Consider the following 26,779-nt stretch of genomic DNA (forward strand, 5'->3'; position numbering starts at 1 on the left):
AAGAATAGCAATCTTTCTGTGAAAAAGAACAGAAAGAGCAGAGATTTGACCTTTCAAGGAACTTGCGGACAAACCCTTATCTAAACCATCCTGAAGAAATTGTAATATTCTCGGTATTCTAAAAGAATGCCAAGAAAAATGATGAGAAAGACACCAAGAAATATAAGTCTTCCAGACTCTATAATATATCTCTCTGGATACAGATTTACGAGCCTGTAACATAGTATTAATCACAGAGTCAGAGAAACCTCTTTGACCAAGAATCAAGCGTTCAATCTCCATACCTTTAAATTTAAGGATTTCAGATCCTGATGGAAAAAAGGACCTTGAGACAAAAGGTCTGGTCTTAACGGAAGAGTCCACGGTTGGCAAGAGGCCATCCGGACAGGATCCGCATACCAAAACCTGTGAGGCCATGCCGGAGCTACCAGCAGAACAAACGAGCATTCCTTCAGAATCTTGGAGATTACTCTTGGAAGAAGAACTAGAGGCGGAAAGATATAGGCAGGATGATACTTCCAAGGAAGTGAAAATGCATCCACTGCCTCCGCCTGAAGATCCCGGGATCTGGACAGATACCTGGGAAGTTTCTTGTTTAGATGAGAAGCCATCAGATCTATTTCTGGAAGTTCCCACATTTGAACAATCTGAAGAAATACCTCTGGGTGAAGAGACCATTCGCCCGGATGCAACGTTTGGCGACTGAGATAATCCGCTTTCCAATTGTCCATACCTGGGATATAAACCGCAGAGATTAGACAGGAGCTGGATTCCGCCCAAACCAAAATTCGAGATACTTCTTTCATAGCCAGAGGACTGTGAGTCCCTCCTTGATGATTGATGTATGCCACAGTTGTGACATTGTCTTATCTGAAAACAATGAACAACTCTCTCTTCAGAAGAGGCCAAGACTGAAGAGCTCTGAAAATTGCACGGAGTTCCAAAATATTGATCGGAAATCTCACCTCCTGAGATTCCCAAACCCCTTGTGCCGTCAGATACCCCCACACAGCTCCCCAACCTGTAAGACTTGTATCTGTTGAGATTATAGTCCAGGTCGGAAGAACAAAGAAGCCCCCTGAACTAAACGATGGTGATCTGTCCACCATGTCAGAGAGTGTCGTAAAATCGGTTTAAAGATATTAATTGAGATATCTTTGAGTAATCCCTGCACCATTGGTTCAGCATACAGAGCTGAAGAGGTCGCATGTGAAAACGAGCAAAGGAGATCGCATCTGATGCGGCAGTCCTAAGACCCAACATTTCCATGCATAAGGCTACCAAAGGGAATGATTGTGACTGAAGGTTTTGACAAGCTGATATCAATGTTAAACTTCTCTTGTCTGACAAGGACAGAGTCATAGACACTGAATTTATCTAGAAACCTAAAAAGGTTACCCTTGTCTGAGGAATCAATGAACTGATTGGTAAATTGATCCTCCAACCATGAACTTGAAGAAACAACACAAGTCGATTCGTATGAGATTCTTCGAAAATGAGAAGACTGAGCAAGTACCAAGATATCGTCCAAATAAGGAAATACCAAAAACCTATTCTCTGATTACAGAAAGAAGGGCACCGAGAACCTTTGAAAAAAATTCTTGGAACTGAGGCTAGGCCAAACAGTAGAGCCACAAAACTGGTAATGCTTGTCTAAAAAGAGAATCTCAGATACTAAAAGTGATCTGGATGAATCGGAATATGCAGATACACATCCTGTAAATCTATTGTAGACATATAATGCCCTTGCTAAACAAAAGGCAGGATAGTCCTACAGTAACCATCTTGAATGTTGGTATCCTAACATAACGATTCAATAATGATAGATCCAGAATTGGTCTGAAGGAATTGACCTTCTTTGGTACAATGAAGAGATAAAATAAAACCCCAGCCCCTGTTCCAGAACTGGAACTGGCATAAATACTCCAGCCAACTCTAGATCTGAAACACATTTCAGAAATGCTGAGCCTTGCTGTGTCAACTGGGACACGGGAAAGAAAAGAATCTCTTAGCAGGAGGCCTTAACTTGAAGCCAATTCTGTACCTTTCTGAAACAATGTTTCTGAAACCAGAGATTAAGAACGGAATTGATCCAAATTTCTTTGAAGAAAACGTAATCTGCCCCATACCAGCTGAGCTGGAATAAGGGCCGCACCTTCATAGATACTTAGGAGCTGGCTATAGGTTTCTATAAGGCTTGGATATATTCCAAACTGGAAATAGTTTCCAAACTGATACCGCTCCTGAGGATGAAGGATCAGGCTTTTGTTCCTTGTTGTGAGGAAAGGAACGAAATGATTATTTACCCTGGAAAGAAAGGGAAAGCAAAGTTGACTTAGAAGACATGTCAGCATTCCAAGTTTAATCCATAAAGCTTTTCTAGCTAAAATAGCTAGAGACATATACCTGACATCAACTCTAATGATATCAAAAGATGGTATCACCAATAAAATTATTAGCATGTTATAGAATAATAATAATGCTATAAAATTATGATCTGTTACTTGTTGCGCTAAAGCTTCTAACCAAAAAGTTGAAGCTGCAGCAACATCCGCTAAAAAATATAGCAGGTCTAAGAAGATTACCTGAACATAAGTAAGCTTTTCTTAGAAAAGATTCAATTTTCCTATCTAAAGGATCCTTAAATGAAGTACTATCTGCCATAGGAATAGTAGTACATTAGCAGGAGTAGAGACAGCCCCATAACCTTAGGGATTTTTGTCCCAAAAAACTCTAATCTGTCAGATGGCACAGGATATAATTTGCTTAAACGTCTAGAAGGAGTAAATAAATTACCCAAATTATTCCATTCCCTGGAAATTACTTCAGAAATAGCATCAGGGAGATAAAACACTTCTGGAATAACTACAGGAGATTTAAAAACCTTATTTAAACGTTTACATTTAGTATCAAGAGGACCAGAATCCTCTATTTCTAATGCAAATAACACTTCTTTAAGTAAAGAACGAATAAATTCCATCTTGAACAAATACAAAGATTTATCAGCATCAACCTCTGAGACAGAAACCTCTGAACCAGAAGAACCATTATCAGTATCAGAATGATGATGTTCATTTAAAAATTCATCTGAAAAAAAGAGAAGTTTTAAAAGACTTTTATGTATACTAGAAGGAGAAATAACAGACATAGCCTTCTTAATGGATTTTAAAAAATAAAATCTCTTATGTTATCAGGAACACTCTGAAAATTAAATGTTGACGGACAGCAACAGGTAATGTAACAGTACTAAAGGAAATTTTATCTGCATTAATAAGTTTGACATGACATGCAATACAAATAACAGCTGGAGAAAACAGATACCAAAAGTTTATAGCAGACTTAGCTTGGTAGCTCCAGCACTGTGCAGTGATTTTCCTGTAGTATCTTCTGACTCAGTTGCAACGTGGAACATCTTGCAATATGTAAAAGAAAAAAACAACATATAAAGCAAAATTGATCAAATTCCTTAAATGACAGTTTCAGGAATGGGAAAAAAATGCCAGTGAACAAGCTTCTAGCAACCAGAAGCAATAAATAATGAGACTTAAATAATGTGGAGACAAAAATGACGCCCATATTTTTTAGCGCCAAAAAAGACGCCCACATTATTTGGCGCCTAAATGCTTTTGGCGCCAAAAATGACGCCACATCCGGAACGCCGACATCTTTGACGCAAAATAACGTCAAAAAATGACGCAACTTCCGGCGACACGTATGACGCCGGAAACGGAAAAGAATTTTTGCGCCAAAAAAGTCCGCGCCAAGAATGACGCAATAAAATGAAGCATTTTCAGCCCCCGCGAGCCTAACAGCCCACAGGGAAAAAAGTCAAATTTTTGAGGTAAGAAAAAATATGATAATTCAATGCATAATCCCAAATATGAAACTGACTGTCTGGAAATAAGGAAAGTTGAACATTCTGAGTCAAGGCAAATAAATGTTTGAATACATATATTTAGAACTTTATAAATAAAGTGCCCAACCATAGCTTAGAGTGTCACAGAAAATAAGACTTACTTACCCCAGGACACTCATCTACATGTTTGTAGAAAGCCAAACCAGTACTGAAACGAGAATCAGTAGAGGAAATGGTAAATATAAGAGTATATCGTCGATCTGAAAAGGGAGGTAAGAGATGAATCTCTACGACCGATAACAGAGAACCTTATGAAATAGACCCCGTAGAAGGAGATCACTGCATTCAATAGGCAATACTCTCTTCACATCCCTCTGACATTCACTGCACGCTGAGAGGAAAACCGGGCTCCAACTTGCTGCGGAGCGCATATCAACGTAGAATCTAGCACAAACTTACTTCACCACCTCCCTTGGAGGCAAAGTTTGTAAAACTGATTTGTGGGTGTGGTGAGGGGTGTATTTATAGGCATTTTAAGGTTTGGGAAACTTTGCCCCTCCTGGTAGGAATGTATATCCCATACGTCACTAGCTCATGGACTCTTGTTAATTACATGAAAGAAATAGGCCTTAGGAAATTGAGAATTATGCCATCTAGGCTCTGCCTCTTCTATAGTGAGTCTCCTGTAGGAAAATTATATGGCTCTGCAATTTATTTAGTTCTTTAAAAGCGATAGATCGCTTGCCCGGGTCGTTCAGACCTTTAGCATTAATTGTGGTAAGATTGATTGAGTGGTCCCCAAATCTACTGGATCTGGACTGCATGGCTTAAAAACAAAACAAAACGGGGGAAGGGTCAAGTAAAGAAGAGGGTTAGTTGGAGAGGGGTTAACAGAAGAAAGCTAGTCCCTGGTGGTGTTTAGTCCCTAATAGGAGAGAGAGAGTAGTGCGTACAGTTATTGTGTTTCTTAGGAACACTTTTTTTTAATAGGAATATGAATATATACCAGATAGAGAACACTAAGAAAAAAAAAAAGGGGAAAAGCCCCTATTCTGACGTAAGTTATAAAAAGAAGGAAAAAAAACTTATATATACTTGTAGCACATTGAAAAATACATTTTGGTGTAACTTAAAACAGTAAACCAACAAATTGGAACAACAAGAACCTATAGTACCTAGTTTGAGCATAGGTCGAAGCTACCTCACTGGTATTAATGCGTAAATAGCTATGTATATATATGATATTGAGCCGTCAAAAACAGGCAAAAGCTCTAGCCCGACCTCTGCTCCAACTTATGTACCACATGACAATGTCTGTTAAAAATCTATGTACAGCTCATCTCTCAGTTTGAAAGATCTTAATAATAAAATGAACATTCACATATCTTGAAACCATATAATACCGAGTAATAAACATTCTTAAAACATCCGTTGTCTATTATCTTTAGAAAGGGTGAATGTGAAGTTAACCTGTTTTGTGGTCCCAATATAGGATTCTAGGGGCAGACTGTTGTTATAGGCTCGTTTTATACCCTTCTCAAAAAAAAACATAATAAAACTTTTCGAAACAATAAATGAGTACAAAATGGAATAAACCACAATATATAACGATTTGCTAACAATACAATATATTCCATTATAGTATTTTTTTTATGTTCAAAATTAATAGTCCAAGGTTTTAAATAATGAGAGTGAATGTCCCTAAGGATCTATTGGAGGCATGTTAAGTAGCACCTGGTGATAAGCTGTACCTTATCTATTTGTCTCCTCGTCAGGGTTGTTTCAGGAACATGTTAAACCTTTATCTTATGAGCAAGGAGAGTGAATTGTGTTGTGGTGTAAACAGCAGTATGTAGCAATTTATCATCCATGTAAAGTATTACGTTATACCATATATTATGTTCGTGGGCAATAGTCCAGGAATAGAACAATAAACATGAATGTCTTTGAGGATCTATTGGAAACAGATTAAATAGCACGTAGCGACATTCAATACTTGACCCATTCGTCACTGCATCGGGACGATTTCTGGAAGGAGGAGGAGAGGATGGCTCTTCTTCTGAGTGACTGTTTCTGAAGGTAGGAGCCTGGATCGATAAGGTCTCGAAAAAGATCATGTGGCCCATACCAGGTCTGAAAATGGCAGTTTTATTGTTGTTAGAAGCAATAATGGAGACTGGGAATCCCCATCTGTATAGAACCTTATGGCTTCTCAGTACGGATGTGATATGACTTAAGTCTCTACGTTTTTGTAAAGTCATAGGTGATATGTCAGTAAAGACCGAAATTTCTTCTCCCGCGTGGGTAATCGGGTGCTTTTTCCTGGCTCCCTGGAGGATTTCCTCCTTGTCTTTAAAGCTGAGGAATCTGACTATAATATCCCTCGGGGGAGCTTTATTAGGTGGTTTGGGCCTGAGGACCCTATGCGCTCTCTCAATTGGGGTTTCTGGAGATGAAGGAGAATCTTTGATGATTCTGAACAATGCCTGGAGATAAACTTCTATGTTCTGTGGGGCAACAGCTTCTGAAACGCCCCGGAAACGCAGATTATTCCTGCGGCCTCTATTATCAATATCTTCTAATTTATCTTTAAGATACTGCAAATTATCAGCGTGATTTTGGATATCCGCTGATTGCTGTCTCAGAGAAGATGTGTTGTCTTTAGAGGTTTTTTCTATCGTTAATACTCTTGTCTCCAGGGCAGAAAAGTCCCTTCTCAAGTCACCAAATAAACTTCTCATTTCGTTCATAACTCCCTGTATATCTGACTTGGATGAGAGGTGTGAGATGTCGTCTTTAGTGACAAACTGAGGTTGAGAGGTATTAGCGCCTGTGGTAGGAGAGGTATGATTATCATGGGAACTCGCCATGTCTGTAGATGCGATCTTTCTGGCAGTATCTATAGGTTTGAGATAATGGCTCATGAGTTTAGAGACGCTTGTCTTATCCACTCTGCTAGCTCTTTTATTCGGCATGCACTGTAAATTTCTTTCCAAGTGGGGACCAAAATATAGATTGGTAGATGTGCATAAATTTTCACTTTTCTCAAAGGCAACAATCATAAGGTGTAATAAAAACCAGCCTCTCAGTGTGTTCTGGTAAAATATATGGGAGCGGCAGAGCTGGTATTAACAGGGCTATCCCCTATGAGCTGTGGAGAAGGATATGATTTTCTAGGTAAAAGTTCCACGCGTTGTGGCTATTATATCCTGTTTTCACTGCCCCCAGACAGATAGGTTACTTCTGCACTATCAATGAGAAGTCCGCTGTGCAGGCGTTAGTGTTAATGTAAGATTAACCTATTCTCATGCTATAAGATGCTGGGCCTCTGTGAGAACACCATGTTCAGTGCTAGGCCTTGGTTTTATGGGGGATGTTATGCGGAGGTTATGTGTGAAATTGACAGGCTTACCCCTCTGCAAATCGTTTTCAGACAGGAGGGCTGATATCGGGCTGATCGTAAGCCGCTGGACTGATGCGGTAGTTCCTGAAACCCTTTCTCTTGCTGCCAGCCAAGGCTACAGTGTGCAGATTATGCGAGGGCCGGTCACGCCCTATAAACGTTCTGCAGTAGATGCGCTCTACTCAGGGACCGGTGCAGGGCCTAAGCCTTTGAAGTCTCCGGCGAACCTCACTAGCGCCCTGATGAGAGGAAGTGTAGGCGATAGTTCCGAGCAGCTCTCCCAAGCTGTCGGCAGCTTACAGTAAGGTCGCGGCCATCGGCTGTCCTCAGCAATCAGGGTCCTGTGATTACCCACGTGGGTTGCCATGTAAGCTCCGATCTGTGTATCCGGCTAAAGAGGCAAAACCGAGCGTTCAGTTAGGAAGGTACTGTCTTCTCATATTTACACCAAAATAAAAGGGCATACATTTAAAGCATATGGGCTACATAAAAAGCTATTTTGTCAGACAAGGAAGCAGCAGCCCTCCTAATGTGCAACCATCTCCCTGCGTGGTCAGCTACTTTTTGTCCCTTTTGTGCGGACAAGGCCCAGCGCCAGCAGCCCACCGCGAAAGAGGATCAGACCAAGCGAACTTGGAAGCCTCCTCAGTTTTGGAACAAGTCCAAGCAGAACAAGAAGCCCGCCGAGACCAAATCGGCATGAAGGGGCGTCCCCCGTCCAGTCTCCAGACCAAGTAGGGGGCAGATTGTCTCTCTTCTCCGAAGCCTAGTTGCAGGACGTTCAGGACCCCTGGGTTCTGGAGGTTGTCCCCCAGGGTTACAGGATAGGATTTAGGTCCCATCCGCCAAGGGGCAGATTTCTCCTGTCAAACCTGTCTTCAAGACTGGAAAAGAGAGAGGCCTTTCCATAATGTGTGAGGGATCTCTCCTCTCTAGGTGTTACTGTACCAGTACCCCAAGCAGAAAGGGGTCTAGGGTACTATTCAAATCTTTTTGTGGTTCGAAAGAAGGAGGGAACGTTCCGCACGATTCTGGTCCTAAAGTGTTTAAACAAGTTTCTGGATGTTCCATCGTTCAAAATGGAAACGATCAGATTGATTCTGCCCCTAGTTCAAGAGGGGCAGTTCATGATGACAATAGACTTGAAGGATGCTTACCTTCATGTTCCATTTCACAGGGACCACTTCAAGTTCCTAAGATTTGCATTTCTGGACCAACATTTCCAGTTTGTAGCCCTTCCTTTCGGTCTGGCGACGGCCCCAAGAATCTTCACAAAGGTTCTGGGGGCGCTACTTGCAGTGGCCAGATCCAGGGACATTGCTGTGGCGCCCTATTTGGACGATATCCTAGCCAGGTTCCATCACAGACCTCTTCAATTGTGCATGTTGAGACAGTGGAACGGTGATCATTCAGATTTATCACAGCAGATATCCATGGATGCTCGGACCAGGGACTCCCTCTCGGTGGATCCGCCCGGAACATCTGTCCCTGGGGACATCCTTCTTGAGACCATCCTGGGAGATTGTGACCACAGATGCAAGTCTCGCAGGATGGGGAGCTGTTTGGGGTGCCAGGTTGGCACAAGGAAAATGGACCCGGGAGGAGTCTCTCCTTCCGATTAAATTTTCTGGAACGTGGCCCCCTCTGGGGTCGTTCGGCTTCATCAGATTCCAGACTGACATTACCTCGGTGGCTTACATCAACCATCAGGGGGGTACGAAGAGCTCCCTAGCAATGAGGGAGGTGTCTCAGGTTTTGGAGTGAGCGGAGTCCCACAGCTGCTCGCTTTAAGGTGTGGACAACTGGGAAGCGGACTTTCTCAGCAGGCAATCCTTCCATCCGGGGGAATGGTCTCTCCACCCTGAGGTGTTTGCGGAGATTTGTCTCAGATGGAGAGCGCCCGAGAGAGAGATCTCATGGCATCCAGACTCAATTGCAAGCTACCCTGATACGGGTCGAGATCGAGGGATCCCCAGGCAGAGCTGATAGATGCCTTAGCGGTGGCTTGCGGTTTCAGCCTAGCTTACATTTTCCCACCGTTACCAATGCGTCGACATTTAACTGAAAGTAAGCAAATTTCTTATACCTTAACAAAGTGTTTTATATTGTCTGCAGTATTGTTTTTTCTTTTTTCACAGGATTATTTAGGCGATTTATCTCATTTACTGATGGATATCACTAATTAGAAGACATAAGAAGTTCACCATCTTCACCTTCACACAAATATTTTTAACACTTTTATTGTTGCATTTTGTATTTTGGAAACTTTATACTACCTTCTAAATCAGAACTTCACTTTTTATTTTTGTATTTTTTCACCATTTTTATACTTTTTCACCATTTTTTTCACTTTTGTCATTTTTCATCATTTGTACTTTACTTTGGAGTGCTTTTTCTGAACATTTGGACACTTTCATACAACACACTTTATTTGGGACAACTTTTTTGGAACTCACATCAAATACTTTTATTGGGACATTTTTTTTCAACAATATATGCATTAGCTTTTTATTTCCATCTCTATGTGAAGATTATTGTTGTCTTTTTCATAGACTGTTGCTGCTTTTACACTTATTGTTTACATTTTGTTTTTATCTTGTGAATCATTGATCCATGAATTTTAGCTTTATTTGTGTCTTATACTGTGAACAATAAAACTGTCTTTTTATACATTCATTTACTTAGCCTTTCTGGCGCTCACTTCATCTACTTATACAGCTGACTATTTCTCCTACTGTTCTTTGTTCCTTCGGCAGAATGACTGGGGGATGAGCGGAGTGGGAGAGGTATTTAAGCCTTTGGCTGGGGTGTCTTTGCCTCCTCCTGGTGGCCAGGTTTTTTATTCCCCAAAAGTAATGAATGAAGCCGTGGACTCTCCTCCCCACGATGGAAATGAAATGATCTGGTTAGCATAATTTGTTTTTAACAAAGGATACCAAGAGTAGAAAGCAAACTACATAGTTAAAAGTAAATAGAAAAGTTGTTTAAAATTGCATTCTCTGTCTGAATAACTAAATATTGGGGGGGTTATGTCCATTTACCGCAGGGATGGGGATCCTTGTCACTCCTGATTTTTCAGAACAACATTACCCATGATGCTTAAGCACTCTGAAGTCCAGTTGAGCATCATGAGAAATGTAGTTCTGAAACATCTGGAGGGCCAAGGTTTCCCATCCCTGTTTAACGGAACAAAAGTATAAATAAAAAAGCCTGTCAGATGCAACAATGGGGTCTTCTTGTCCTGCATAAACTGTTTTTAATGATTTTTTTAAAAAATAAATAAAACTAATGCTGCTATTGCATAGATAAGGTATGTTATTTTATGTTAACATCCCTAATAAGAGTGCTAATAAGAGTGCTGGACACACACACGTTTATCTTTTTTAACACTTGAAGAAGTCAGTATATTCCACTGTATAACATCTGCTATTCATAAGTATAGGACTTGGCCATTCACAAGAGTGGCTCCTTTTTTTAGGTTATGATACATATATATCTATATACAACAGTCCTTTGTCTTGCTCCTAAAAATGTTTTGTGGGCTCCTTAAATGTCAAGCACTAGCCAAGTCCACATTCCAGTAAAGGAGCTTAGTACCATTTAACCACAAGACTACAGTGAAGCAGTTCTGTAAAGCAGCTGCAATATCTCAACATTCAACCTTTTGCTACTTGTGTTCAGTTATCTTACCCAAAAAACTGTTTCTCGATTGAGACAAGTGCTTTGTATTTTTTTTAGGCATGTATTTCAAGAAATTGCTACCCATCCCCTTTGAATTATTATAACTTTCCTAAATCCTGCTGCACATCTGTTAATGAGGTAATTTGCCATGGGATACCAGATCGACGGCCTTTGCAAGACGGAGATATTGTGAATGGTTTGTATTAGCCTATTCTCATTTCCTAATTTTATTATATAAATGAAAACAGTGTATGTACCTGTGTCTCTAAAACAGTACGGCCTAGCTTCCATTGTTGTAAACTGGTGCAACATAAAACGTCTCCATAGAATTTAATGAAAATACTTGTTTTTATCACAGTTTAACACAGTTTACAACAGCAATGGAAACTTGACCTAAGTTTTATTTATTTATTTTCAGAAAGCCACTATCCAAACAAACACATTACAATACGTTTTACTCTAAGTAATAGATCCAGTGGACTTAAACAATATGTATCGAGTCCACGGATTCATCTTTTACTTGTGGGATATTCTCCTTCCCAACAGGAAGTGGCAAAGAGAGCACACAGCAGAGCTGTTCATATAGCTCCCCCTCTAGCTCTACCCCCCAGTCATTCTCTTTGCCGGCTCTAAGCAATCGGAAGGATAAAGTGAATGTGGTGTTAGAATTGTAGTTTTTATTTTCTACAAGCAAGAGTTTGTTATTTTAAATGGTACCGGTGTGTACTATTTACTCTCTAGCAGAAAGGGGATGAAGATTTCTGCAGGGAGGAAGATAATTTTAGCATGTTGTAACTAAAATCCACTGCTGTTCCCACACAGGACTGAGGAGTACAAGAGAACTTCAGTTGGGGGGAACGGTTTGCAGGTTAGGCTGCAATAAGGTATGTTCAGTCATTTATTTCTAGACAAGACTGGGATAATGCTAGTAAAGACTGTTAATATCCCCATGAGGGAAGGGTAAGCTGTATTCAGAGACTAAGTATGGAATTTCAAGCTTACATAACAGGGCTAGTTTATGTTGGTTGACACTACTTCAGGGCAAACGGTTTTTATTGAAATTATCGTTTTTTTGAGACACTTTGAAGGTTCCTTTGGGTTTCTTTCAGGGGTTATTACCCACATGGCTATTACTAAAACACTTGGGAGTGTTTCTTTAGGCCTCACAAGCACCGGAGTGAGGTGGGAGGGGCCTAATTTCGCGCCTCAGATGCGCAGTTATTTTGACTAGAAGTTCAGGCTGTTTCACATGGAGGGTCCTGCTGCAGTTTGAGGGCCTATAAGAAGCTTTTTCCCCACAAATCTGGTCCTAAGGGTACAGGTAGGGCCACAGCAGAGCTGTGGCAAGGTGCTGAAGTTTTCTTTAACCGTTTTTTTTTACTACTGTCGATCCGGTTTGGGCATTAAGGGGTTAATCGTTTATATTGCTAGTGGTGCAATCTTACTAATGCTTTAGGTACATACTGTAAAAATTTAGAAAAAGTTTGCTGCTTTTTTTTCACTGTTTTTGCAAAATTTTGTGCCTTTTTTATAACTTAAAGGCACAGTACCGTTTTTTTTCAAAGTGTGTTTTTACTTGATTAAAGTGATTTCCAAGCCTGTTTATATTACTACTAGTCTGTTAAACATGTCTGACACCAAGGAAAGTCCTTGTTCAATGTGTTTAGAAGCCATGGTGGAACCCCCTCTCAGAATGTGTCCCACTTGTACTGATATGTCTATACACTTTAAAGAACATATTGTTGCACTTAAGAATGTGGCCCAAGATGATTCTCAGACAGAAGGTAACGAGGTTAGCCCGTCAACCTCTCCCCAAGTGTCACAACCACTGATGCCGGCTCAAGCACGCCTAGCACCTCTAGTGCGTCTAACTCTTTTACCTTGCTAGACTTGGCGGCAGTTGTGAATAATACCCTCTTGGTGTTCTTATCTAAACTGCCCGTGTTGCCTGCAAAGCGTGATAGCTCTGTTTTAAGAACAGATGTGTTCCTGGACCCTAAGAGGATTGCGGATATCGTTACTAGGGAGTGGGATAAACCAGGTATTCCCTTCGTTCCCCCTCCTGTTTTTAAGAAAATGTTCCCCATATCTAACCCCATACGGGACTCGTGGCAGACGGTCCCTAAGGTGGAGGGGGCTGTTTCTTCACTTGCTAAACTCACAACTATACCAATCGAAGACAGTTGTGCTTTCAAAGACCCTATGGATAAAAAATGAGAGGGTTTACTTAAGAAAATTTTTGTTCAACAAGGTTTTCTTCTCCAACCTATTGCGTGCATTGTTCCTGTAACCACTGCAGCTGCTTTCTGGTTCGAGGCGCTGGAAGATGCGCTCCAGACGGAGACCTTATATGAGGACATTATGGACAGAATTAAGGCTCTTAAGCTGGCTAATTCTTTTATCACAGATGCTGCTTTCCAACTAGCTAAGTTAGCGGCAAAAAATTCAGGTTTCGCCATTTTGGCGCGCAGGGCGCTATGGCTAAAGTCCTGGTCGGCCGATGTGTCGTCAAAATCCAAACTATTGAACATGCCTTTCAAAGGAAAGACCCTCTTCGGGCCTGAATTGAAAGAGATTATTTCAGAAATCACTGGGGGAAAAGGCCATGCTCTCCCCCAGGACAAGTCCTTCAAGACAAAGAACAAACAAAATAATTTTCGTTCCTTTTGGAATTTCAGGAGCGGTCTCGCTTCATCCTCCCCTGCTGCAAAGCAAGAGGGTAACACTTCACAACCCAGGGCAGCCTGGAAACCTTACCAGGGCTGGAACAAGGGTAAACAGGCCAAGAAGCCTGCAGCTGCCTCCAAGACAGCATGATGGGATAGCCGCAGATCCGGGATCGGATCTAGTAGGGGGCAGACTCTCTCTCTTCACTCAGGCCTGGGCAAGAGATGTACACGATCCCTGGGCCTTAGAGATTGTATCCCAGGGATATCTTCTAGAATTCAAGGACTCCCCTCCAAGGGGAAGGTTCCACATTTCTCGTCTGTCTTCAGACCAGACAAAGAAAGAGGCGTTCTTACGATGTGTAGAAGACCTACATACAATGGGAGTGATCCACCCAGTTCCAATTGCGGAACAAGGGCGGGGTTTTTACTCAAACCTGTTTGTGGTTCCAAAGAAAGAAGGAACTTTCAGACCAATCCTGGATCTAAAAATTCTAAACAAATTCCTCAGAGTCCCATCATTCAAGATGGAGACCATTCGGACAATCTTACCAATGATCCAGGAGGGTCAATATATGACCACCGTGGATTTAAAGGATGCGTATCTGCACATTCCTATCCACAAAGATCATCACCAGTTTCTCAGGTTCGCCTTTCTGGACAAGCATTACCAGTTTGTGGCTCTTCCTTTTGGATTGGCCACTGCTCCCAGAATTTTCACAAAGGTGCTAGGGTCCCTCCTGGCGGTTCTAAGACCGCGGGGCATAGCAGTGGCGCCTTATCTAGACGACATCTTAATTCAAGCGTCGACTTTCCAAAGAGCCAAGTCTCACACGGAAATTGTATTGGCCTTTCTGAGGTCTCACGGGTAGAAGGTGAACATCAAAAAGAGTTCTCTCTCCCCCCTCACAAGAGTTTCCTTCCTAGGAACTCTAATAGACTCGGTAGAAATGAAAATATTTCTGATGGAGGTCAGAAAGTTAAAACTCTTAACCACTTGCCGAGCCCTTCATGCCATTCCTCGGCCATCTGTAGCTCAGTGCATGGAGACAATCGGGCTAATGGTAGCGGTAATGGACATAGTCCCTTTTGCACGGATACACCTCAGACCACTGCAATTATGCATGCTCAAACAGTGGAATGGGGATTATGCAGATTTGTCTCCTCAAATACAGCTGGACCAGGGGACCAGAGATTCTCTTCTCTGGTGGTGGTCTCAGGATCACCTGTCTCAGGGAATGTGTTTCCGCAGACCAGAGTGGATCATCGTAACGACCGACGCCAGTCTGTTGGGCTGGGGTGCAGTCTGGGACTCCCTGAAAGCTCAGGGCTTATGGTCTCGGGAAGAAGCTCTTCTCCCGATAAACATTCTGGAACTGAGGGCGATATTCAACGCGCTCCAGGCATGGCCTCAGCTAGCTGCCGCCAAATTCATCAGATTTCAGTCGGACAACATCACGACTGTAGCTTACGTCAATCATCAAGGGGGAACAAGGAGTTCCCTAGCAATGATGGAAGTAACAAAAATAATCCGGTGGGCAGAGGATCACTCTTGCCATCTCTCAGCAATTCACATCCCAGGAGTAGACAACTGGGAGGCGTATTTTCTAAGTCGTCAGACTTTTCACCCGGGGGAGTGGGAACTCCACCCGAGGTATTTGCCCAGCTGACTCAGCTATGGGGCACTCCAGAATTGGATCTGATGGCGTCCCGTCAGAACACCAAGCTTCCTCTTTACGGGTCCAGATCCCGTGATCCCCAGGCGTTGCTGATAGATGCTCTAGTAGCGCCTTGGTCCTTCAATCTGGCCTATGTTTTTCTACCGTTTCCTCTCCTCCCTCGTCTGGTTGCCAGAATCAAGCAGGAGAGGGCTTCGGTGGTTCTAATAGCGCCTGCGTGGCCACGCAGGACCTGGTATGCAGACCTAATGGACATGTCATCTGTTCCACCATGGACACTACCAATGAGGCAGGACCTTCTAATACAAGGTCCTTTCAAACATCCAAATCTAATTTCTCTGCGTCTGACTGCTTGGAGATTGAACGCCTAATTCTATCAAAGCGTGGTTTCTCTGAGTCGGTTATTGGCGAAAATATCTTTTTTGGTGCGAATCCAAGGGTTACTCATGGAGTAAGATTAGGATTCCCAGGATATTGTCTTTTCTCCAAGAAGGATTGGAGAAAGGATTATCAGCTAGCTCCTTAAAAGGACAGATGTCTGCTTTGTCTATTCTTTTACACAAACGTCTGGCAGAGGTACCAGACGTTCAAGCGTTTAGTCAGGCTTTAGTCAGAATCAGTAGGGATAGTCAAATGAGAAGTGGGATGAATTTAACATCCCTTTCATCACAACCTATTCAACACAACATAGACAGGTACAAAATATTATCAAAAAACATTGGAACCTTGTAAGAAGTGACCCAATAATAGGCAAAAAGTTAAAACCACAACCAGATATAATTTTCAGAAGGGCAAGAAATTTAAAACAGATTTTATCACCTAGTGAATATAAACCTAAACCATCAAACAAACAATGTGATCTAAAAGGCAAGAGAATAAATGGATTCTCTCCGTGCTATAATTGCAAATCATGCAAATTTAGCAAAAAAACTAATAAAGTAAAATCAACTACTACAAACCAAATATTTAATATTAACGACACCATCAGATGTACTGACAAAAATATAATCTACATATTACAATGTTCTTGCCAGCTACAGTATTTAGGGCAAACAAGTAGAAGTCTGAAAGACCGAATTAGAGAACATATCAGAAGTATTGAACTAAAGAGGGACAATACTAGACTATACACACACTTTAAGTTAAAACACAACGGGAACCCAAAAGAAATGATGTTTTGGGGTATCAAGAAGATTAGCACAGATGGGAGAGGAGGTAATCTAGAAAAGAAATTAAAACATCAAGAAGCACAACTAATATACACAATGGGTACACTACACCCAAAAGGTTTAAACAGTGAACTAGATCTAAATTTAATAATTTGATTAGGAATGGTAGAATGTACAGATCAAACTAGTTCATAAGACACATATATAACCTAGGAGGTGTTAACCTCTTAGAAAAAACGATAATTATAGATAACATCATTACCAACATAAAGGGATACCCAAGTATCAAAAATAACACACAGAAAGGTAGTAAATATCTCATAATGAGAAATAGAAATATCAAATCCTTTGGAGACACAAGGATGAGAACCAAAATAACACATTTGTTAAAAAGACACATATAGGCTTAAGTGAGACAAAGTTTATATTAAAACCAATAGATAATGAGACAATACACAAAATTAACACAAAAACAACAATAAGAAAATGAAATAATATATAACACATCAAATATAGGAATAAAAACAGTATTCTCTAACTGTATCATTATAATTGTATCGAATAAAGATTTAAAATATGTATTAGGACAAACAGATACAATAGTATCCATATTATAATTATACTATTATAATGTTTTAAGTATCGATCTAGAATATATATATGTAACAAACAAATGATATGTATCTATGTCAAATTATCAAATATACAAAGTAACAACCATCTTCAACAATTCATAAACATGTAAATATTTGTGGAAAATGTATTAAAACAATTGTACAAACAGGGAATAATAACAATATTGATGGCCAAAAGAAGAAGGCACAGAAGAGGTTAACACAAAGGCGGCAAAAACAAGCTATAAAAGACACAGAATCGACTCATTCAGGTATCTTGAGAAAGGCTGACAGCCGAAACGCGTAGAAACCTGAAAGGACCAACTAACACACGCCAAGGACCTTAAGCTTTGAAAAATAAGGTCACAAAGAACAAAGAAAGATTTTTAAATACTCCGGTTGCCTTGCCAGCCACGGAAAAGTCAGGAGACTGAATCAAGGCTGATGTCAAGAAGTCCGTGAGTAAAACTTGAAAGGACCGACTAATACACGCCAAGGATCTTAAGCTTTGAGAAAGAACAGAAGCCACAAACTCTGGTTGCCTTGCCAGCCACATCAGGGGACAGAAATTAGGCTGTTGTCAAGAAGTCCGGAAGTTTTTTCACAAGAATAAAGACCAGCATACAGATCGGTAGGAGACGGAACCGTACAGCAACTTCAAGTACTTAAAAGAGCAGTACAGTGCACTGTCCAACAAAGGATAAAGAGGAGAAAAGAGTCCGAAAAGGAAAAGCAAAAACCGTAAGTAAAATAATCTAAGTAATGCTAAGATTTGACACTCTAGCCATATGATTAACGAAATATCTACCTACTGAGTCTAAAAGGTTACAAAAGGTATATATACGGGAAGAAGCCAGTTCATTAAAAATAATACCTGAAAGACATTTCAAGCCAAAGACAATCACCACCATTTCAATAGAGCTGGTTCATTTGTATCAATGTGTTTAAGATAAATGATCTTATACAATGAAAAGAAATACTATATAATGTATATATCCTGTTTTGCATAATTTATACAAAAGTATTGCTCGTAGAGAAGGCAAAAGTGTACCAACTACATTTTTATATATTTTAATAATTGCAACTTTATAAAGCTATGAATCCGTGGACTCGATACGTCTGTATAGATTTTAATCAATTTTTACTTCTAACAGAATTTGATTGGTTATATATAACCATTTTTTATTGTGAAATAAAGGAAAAATATTTTTTTATCATACGAGCGTTTAGTGGCATATATCCACACAATTACACATCGTACATAAATATAATTTATCATATAGAGATTAGAGGGACCAATATAGAAAACAAGACACATCAAGGAACACTCAGCACATTAAATTCACAACATCGCGAAGGTACTATAAAATAGGAATTGGCCACACTAGTTAGGCGCCACCTTAATTTACACAAAATTTTGTCAGAATCAAGCCTGTTTATAGACCTGTGGCTCCGCCATGGAGTCTGAATGTAGTTCTTTCAGTTCCGTTTGAACCTTTACATTCCATAGATATTAAGCTTTTATCTTGGAAAGTTTTGTTTCTGGTAGCCATCTCTTCTGCTCGAAGAGTTTCAGAGTTATCTGCTTTACAGTGTGATTCACCTTACCTGGTTTTCCATGCAGATAAGGTAGTTTTGAGTACCAAAACCGGTTTTCTTCCTAAGGTTGTGTCTAATAAGAATATTAACCAGGAAATTGTTGTTCCTTCTCTGTGTCCTAATCCTTCTTCGAAGAAGGAACGTCTGTTACACAATCTTGATGTGGTTCGTGCTTTAAAGTTCTATTTACAAGCAACTAATGATTTCAGACAAACAACTTCATTGTTTGTTATTTATTCTGGTAAGAGGAGAGGTCAGAAGGCGACTGCTACCTCTCTTTCCTTTTGGCTGAAAAGCATCATCCGTTTGGCCTATGAGACTGCTGGCCAGCAGCCTCCCGAAACAATTACTGCTCATTCTACCAGAGCAGTGGCTTCCACATGGGCTTTTAAAAATGAGGCTTCTGTTGAACAGATTTGTAAGGCAGCGACTTGGTCTTCGCTGCATACCTTTTCCAAATTTTACAAATTCGATACTTTTGCTTCTTCGGAGGCTATTTTTGGGAGAAAGGTTTTACAAGCAGTGGTGCCTTCCGTTTAAGGTACCTGTCTTGTTCCCTCCCTTCATCCGTGTCCTAAAGCTTTGGTATTGGTATCCCACAAGTAAAGGATGAATCCGTGGACTCGATACATCTTACAAGAGAAAACAGAATTTATGCTTACCTGATAAATTACTTTCTCTTGTGATGTATCCAGTCCACGGCCCGCCCTGGCTATTAGTCAGGTAGATTTTTAGTTTAAACTACAGTCACCACTGCAGCCTATGGTTTCTCCTTTTTCTTCCTAACCTTCGGTCGAATGACTGGGGGGTGGATCTAGAGGGGGAGCTATATGGACAGCTCTGCTGTGTCCTCTCTTTCTTTTTGGGAAGGAGAATATCCCACAAGTAAAGGATGAATCCGTGGACTCGATACATCACAAGAGAAAGTAATTTATCAGGTAAGCATAAATTCTGTTTTTTAACTGATTAAAAAACAAAACTCTGTATTAAAATAATAATTTTACTTAAATATCACATTGAAAGCAAAACAATACTTACGCAGAAAATGATGAAAGTAACAGCAATGGAAAAAAAAATTATGACATGGTGTAATTATGGAAGCTGTTAAGTACTTAAAAGGACATAAAACCCAACATTTTCCTTCATTATTCAGATAAATCATACCATTTTAAACATCTTTAAAAATGTACTTCTATTATCTAATTTGCTTCAATCACTTTGTATCCTTTAATGAAGGAGCAGCAAAGCACTGCTGGGAGTTAGCAGATAGCCAATGAAAAGATGCATATTTGTGCAGCCACCAATCGGCAACTTTTGAGCCTACCTAGGTATACTTTTCAACAAAGTGAACTAAACAAATTAGATAATAGTAATACATTGGAAAGCTATTTAAAATTGTATGCTCTATCTGAATAAACAAAGAAAGAATTTGGGTTTCATGTCCCTTTTTAATTGGGTGTTGAACCCACTAAAAATCTACTTGTAAAACATAAACTATAGATTAACAATGTATCATTTAGCAGTTGGATATTAAATCTTTACTTTGGAACTCAAAAATATAGATCTCATAAATTACACATTTCCATGGTCCTCTAACTGGGATCTGGGGACAAGGGTCATGGCAAAGAGGCAATGCCGAAATGTCACCTATGTTATAGTGAAACTTTTTTAATGAAGTCCTGGTGAGTGCATTTTGCCTGTTGTCTGGATAATTATTTGAAGTGCACCCCGAACAATATTTTTTTTCCTGCTGGTTTAAAGTGGCATTTAACTCACAAATGAGATACATATTATGTATTTATGCTTTTGCTGTAAAATAACCTTGCAGTAGTTCAAAGGCAAATTTTATAGCATAAGTATACTGCAAATGCTACCAATTACCAGAACCAACTACATATTATAGAGTGGTATCTTAGAGCAGTTCAAAATTGAAATACAGCCAGCCCTAATTGTGCTAATTTTTATATATGGGTGTGGAAAAATACCTCTATAGTTTAGTAGTCAACAGCAAATTTACTAGTCCAATCAATAAAATGAAATGCAATTTGTTTTATTATATTATGTTGTCTGCTGTAGTACAACTCAGTTACAACTGTGAATTTATTTTAGTATTGGTGATAGAAAAAAGAAACTACCAAACCAACAGATAGAAACAACTTATTTCTGCAGGTTCAAAAAACACGAAAGTTTATGCTTCCTTGTAAATTAATACACATTTTAGTCAAATCAAAGCAATCAAAACAGATATTAATGTTATAGTTTAAATTAAATATCTACAGTAAAAAACCATATTTTTGCCCAAAACATTTACTTTTCTCCAGCACTTTAAAGACATCAAAAAATTAGCTATTACAAGCATCTCACATAAAACTACTTTCTCACATAGAAAATACTAAATATGTCTAATGGAACATTTACAGAGCACTATAGAAACACATTACTTGCTACCAAATTTAATATTATAAGGACTTAGTACTTTCCATAAAAAATTAATTAATTAAAAAGCAAAAATAACAGGATAAGCATGATTGAGTACTTGCAGGCCCATTTATCAAGCTCCGTATGGAGCTTGAAGGGCCGTGTTTCTGGCGAGTCTTCAGACTCGCCAGAAACACAACTTATGAAGCAGCGGTCTAAAGACCGCTGCTCCATAACCCTGTCCGCCTACTCTGAACAGGCGGACAGGAATCGCCAGACATCAACCCGATCGAATACGATCGGGTTGATTGACAGCTCCCTGCTGGCGGCCGATTGGCTGCGAGTCAGCAGGGGGCGGCGTTGCACCAGCAGCTCTTGTGAGCTGCTGGTGCAATGTTAAATGCGGAGAGCATATTGCTCTCCGCATTTAGCGAGGTCTTGCGGACCTGATCCGCAGTGTCGGATCAGGTCCGCAAGCCCTTTGATAAATGGGCCTGATGGACTCTACTGTTCCCTTGCTGATGCAGACAACTGCCACAGAAAAAGTTGGTGTGTTCATCACTGGAACATCCACTTTTTAAAAGAGTAGTATAATATAATCTGAAAAAAAAAATAATTAGTGCTATGCCACTATAAATTGAAAGCGCAAAATAAAAAATGGCCAAACTAGCTAAATTGATCACTTATTTGATTTAGTTCTTAAAACTTTACCCATCCATGACATTTTTAATACATTTTTAATACATAGTAACATTGTTGATGAGGTTGAAAGAAGACAGTCCATTGAGTTCAAACTATACAGACCCTATACAAAAGGGAGTAGCCCAGAAAAGCCTCTGTAGTAAAAAAAAATCACCTTTATTGATAGTCTTAAAAACGTCATAGAGACAAGAGAGGAAACAACAGAACGTGGCCAGCAAAAGGTCTCATACAGATCCTATCTAATATACAATAAAGATGCTACTATTTGAACTTTAAACGTTAAAAGGACATGAAACCCAAAACCTTTCTTTTATGATTCAGATAGAGAACATAATTTTTAAAAAGTTTCTAATTTACTTTTATTATCAAATTTGCTTCATTCTTATGTTTTTCTTTGTTGAAGAGATATCTAGATAGGTAGTGTGCACATATCTGGAGCACTACACGACAGCAAATAGTGCTCTTGCTAATGTATAACATTGTTGCAAAACTGAAGCCTTATAGTTCTGCAGACACATGCACACTCCTGAACTTAGAGTGAAGGTAAACTTACCCTAATGTCTATGACTTTCATTCATCAATTTTCATATTTGTGTGTATATGTGTGTGTATGTATGCGTGTGTGTGTGTATGTGTATATATATATATATATATATATATATATCGCCGTATAAATCGCCGTATAAAGCTATGCATAAATTAAATGATCCACAAATTCAACCCGTATTATTATTATTATTTTTTTATCTATCGATCACATTTTTCTCAAACCCAATTGAAATTCTGGCCATTAGGTGGCTATCACTCCACGTCATCCGCCCTTTCTTTTAGCTGCGCATGCGCTATTACATTTTTCTTCATAATCCAAACACGCTCCCGTTTCGCGCATGTGTATTTGTAACCGCTATGAATTCCCCTAGTATCAAACATTGAACGGCGATTATCGCATGCGCGTTGAAAACCGCATTGGTGATTTGCGCATGCGCTTTGTAATCCAAGATCGTGAGCGCGCATTTGAGAGCACCTGGAAAGCGGGTGGGACAGCTGAAGACGTCACACAATGAAGAAGGAAGTAGGGCTTGGGAGGAGTCGGCATCAAAACAGTGGTGAATTAGAAATGATAATTTTTATTAAAACTATGGCAGAAAACGAAAAAATAACTAAGTAACTACATGAATGGGATAATGATAAATAGTAGATTGTCTTCAAGAAAGGCTAACTTTGCTTTCAATTTAACTTCCTGCTTTTCAACAAAGGATAAGAAAATAAAGAACATTTTATAATATAAGAAAACAAAGAAATAGAACATACATTGTTTAAAATTGTATGTTTATTTCTAATAGCAGTGAGACTCGACAAATTCATTAATAATTTATGGGAAATACTTCACCTGGCCACCAGCAGGAGGCAAAGACACCCCAAACAGAGCATTAAATATCACTCCCACTTCCCCTACCCTACCAGTAGTTATTTGCCTCGTTTCATGGAGGTAGGCAGAGAGTGGTGCTCTGCTGAAGGTCTACATTTTATTGTCCTCAATGGATTGTTTCCTCCAAGAGAGGAGAAGGAGTTGTAGAAAGCCATGTAATTCTCTTGGGAGAGTTGTGGTGTATTTTAGCTCCTGCTGGTCGAAGGTAAGTTCCTATGCATTCTCCCTTGATCCTATGCTACCTCCATTCAGGCAAACGGTGTTAGTTACACTGATTTTCCTCTTTGTGTTACAGGACTTGCTGGGTAAGTCCTGCTTATAGACCCTTTTCCTCAAATGGCTTGTTGCCTATTCAGTTGAAAGCATGGACAGTCATGCATCTGCTAACACATATGGGGGTATTTGAGTATGGGGTGGATATAATCTGCCTGTTTTTTCTTTATTTCTTGGATGTTTGTGACAGCAGACTGATCATACATTAGCCTACATGTTGGCAAGGGACAGTGTTATGAGCCTGCCTAATGACATTTGTATGTATCACTACAGAGGCGGTACCGGGTCCTCCGACTGCACTCGCCGTACGCACCCGGTACAAGCCGCGGTTGTATGTGCGCACATATCCGCTTAGATGCTTGCCGCAGCTTTGATTGGATGTGCAGTCTGTATACTATTCCTCAGCACAGTTTGGCGGCGGGGGCAGGCCCAGTGTTCGCACTGCTCTCATTTGATTCAAATAAATACAGTATTTATCCTACAAAACATGCATGTCCTCCTGCCCAATTATGTAATGATTGCTTAACATCTGTCCTGCAGTCTCATTCTGGGGTTCCTGGTAATTAGACATCCGTGGTGTTCCCGACACCTCAATCTACCACTGGACTATCTCCGGATTTGCAGGCCCCTATATGCCCAGATATGCCAGTTTTACAGCCGCAGGGGGTTGTCCTTATTCCTACACAGGCTGTTCTCTGAGACCCAATGGGGTAGATTTATCATAGTGCGAACGGACATGATACGATGTAGCGTATCATGTCTGCTGCACATCGATAAATGCAGACAGCATACGCTGTCAGCATTTATCATTGCACCAGCAGTTCTTGTGAACTGCTTGTGCAATGCCGCCCCCTGCAAGTTTGCAGCCAATCGGCTGCTAGCAGGGGGGTGTCAATCAACCTGATCGTATTCGATCGGGTTGGTTTCTGTCTGTGGCCTCAGAGCAGACGGACAAGTTATGGAGCAGCGTTCTTTAGACCACTGCTTCACAACTTTTGTTTCCGGCGAGCCTTCAGGCTCGCGCGGAAACAGGGGCATCAAGCTCCATACGGAGCTTGATAAATCGCCCCCAATGTCTCAAATTGAATCCCCTTTTCCCCATGATTTTGCAGCCCAGTTACAATCAGCAGTTTCAGCTACTACTACTCATTTGAAGTTCAGACTAAGGCCTCAATAATCGAAAGTCCTACAAGGCGGCAAAATATTTAAAAGGGATCCGCCGCTATGTCAAGCGAGCCTGTCGAAATATCCCAAGCTTCCGACATAGTGGCATCGCCAAGATGCGTTTGTTATACATGCCATTGGTCGGCGATGCTGGCTGTAGATAACACCCAGCATCGCTTACCATATTGGCGATGTATAAGAAAGGGATCCCTTGAATATAACTGCTGTGTCTAACCGCTAATCCTTATACCCCTAAACCAAAGTACACCATGATCACAAACTTACACTAAACTAATAAAGATCTAAACCACCACATACCCACCGCAAGTACCTATCCTGTTAGCCCCATATACCGCCACATACCCACTGCAAGTACCTATCCTGTTAACCCCTATGCTACCACAAACCCAAAACTCAAGTATCTATTAACCCCTATTCCGCAGCATACTTTAAACGCAAACTAATCTAACACCTAACCCCCCTCTAAAATAAACCCCCTAAAAAAAATAAAAATCAAAGTAAATAAAAACTAAATATTAAACTTAAACTGCCACAACCCAAAACACAAACTAACCCTACTATACCTAACACCTAACCCCACTAAGTTTAAAAAAAAAAAAAAAGTTACAAAAGATAATACAGGGCCTATGATTACCCAAAAACTCCTCTCGGCCATCAGGCGAGTAAATGACAAATCTTACCAGCCCGCAAGAAACTTTAGTCACCCGTGTGTGTCTGCATGTAGTATGTGTGTGTGTATATATATATATATATATATTAAAAAGGCAAAATGAATAGTGTTCTTGTAATTTTACAAAGCATTGCAGACAGAGGTCCCAGTTTTAATGCCCTGCAAGCTTCTTAATATTTGGGACCTGTGCAGAAATATTTTTCTATTACCAGGTAGAAAAAAAAACTGTGATATTATCTTTTGTAATACTGTATGTAAAGTCTTGAGTATTTTCCCACTAAGGGGGGAAAAAAAGTTATAATTTACCTTTTTTTTATTATTATTTTTTTACTTCAGCATATATGGAGGTTATGATTGTCTAACTATATTTACTGTACTTGCCACCCTTCAACCTATAGCACGCTGCCTTTAAACTACTTGTCAGTGCCACGCTAGTGGATTTGACTGGAGCATGGACTGTGCATGGAGATGGAATGTGCTCTCTCAGTTTTTGGAGCATCAATAGCATCCAGGAATATCATGCACTTCACTATATTGTTGCAGAGGTTCTCCAGAGCACCCTAGAGTACTTCTGCACAATGTACATGAGCAAGCTGCTTACCATAAGAATATAGTTACTTCATTAACACACAGAAAATAAACACTGCTCTAGCATGATTCTTCCCTCGTAGACGAGCTTAAGGGTGGGAAGTAGCAACTGACAAGGAGATCGTTTGAATGCTTTTGACAGAAAGAACCTCCTCTTTCTTCCCTCCTTTCCCCGTGTGTTTGTGCATATGGGAGGAGGGCAATTTGACTGACTTAAACCTTTTTTTTTTATTTTTATTATTGTTACTGATGTCCCACTTAAAATGTCAGGTCGCCGTTCGGGCTTAACAAAAATTTTACTTGCCCGCAAAAAAATTAGATTGCATTTGGCGACCGGACCGGTCTATTCTTATGCCCTGATAATAAATTACAGTATCCAAAAAAAACAAAAAACACTGTTATACCTAACACTAAACTACATGGCCCATAAAATAAAAAACACTAAAATAAATTACAATAGTAATAAAAGGGCCTTTTGTAGGGCATTGTCCTAAAGTGATCATCTTTTTTTGAAAAAAGAAAGAAAAAAATTACAAAACCCCCTGCTACGATACAAGTAACCCCCCCAAAATAACAAAATCTAACTCAAAAAACCTAGCCTAGTAAAGAGAAAAGTTAAAATAAAAAACCCTATTCTAAAAAATAAAAAAATAACCCAAAAGTGGTACTCATCATTAGTAATCCATTCCATACATATAAATTTTAAATTTTGAATGTATGTTTTTTTCAAATGTACATCTTGATGCTTTTTACCATTGGTTCACACTTCATCCACTAGGTGGGAGTATCTACATATATATATATATATATATATATATATATATATATATATATATATATATATATA

General features: G+C 39.9%; 1 protein-coding gene across 1 annotated transcript in view; it reads left to right on the forward strand.

The window, feature by feature from the left end:
* Window positions 1-26,779, forward strand: part of METAP1 (methionyl aminopeptidase 1) — a 163,594-nt gene that overhangs the window by 71,745 nt on the left and 65,070 nt on the right. Inside the window, exon 7 of the mRNA XM_053703458.1 lies at window positions 10,998-11,136. Within this exon, the coding sequence (XP_053559433.1) occupies window positions 10,998-11,136 (139 nt within the window). The remainder of the gene's footprint in view (window positions 1-10,997; window positions 11,137-26,779) is intronic.

Source organism: Bombina bombina, chromosome 2 (assembly GCF_027579735.1).
Source record: "Bombina bombina isolate aBomBom1 chromosome 2, aBomBom1.pri, whole genome shotgun sequence".
NCBI classification, from domain to species: Eukaryota; Metazoa; Chordata; class Amphibia; order Anura; family Bombinatoridae; genus Bombina; species Bombina bombina.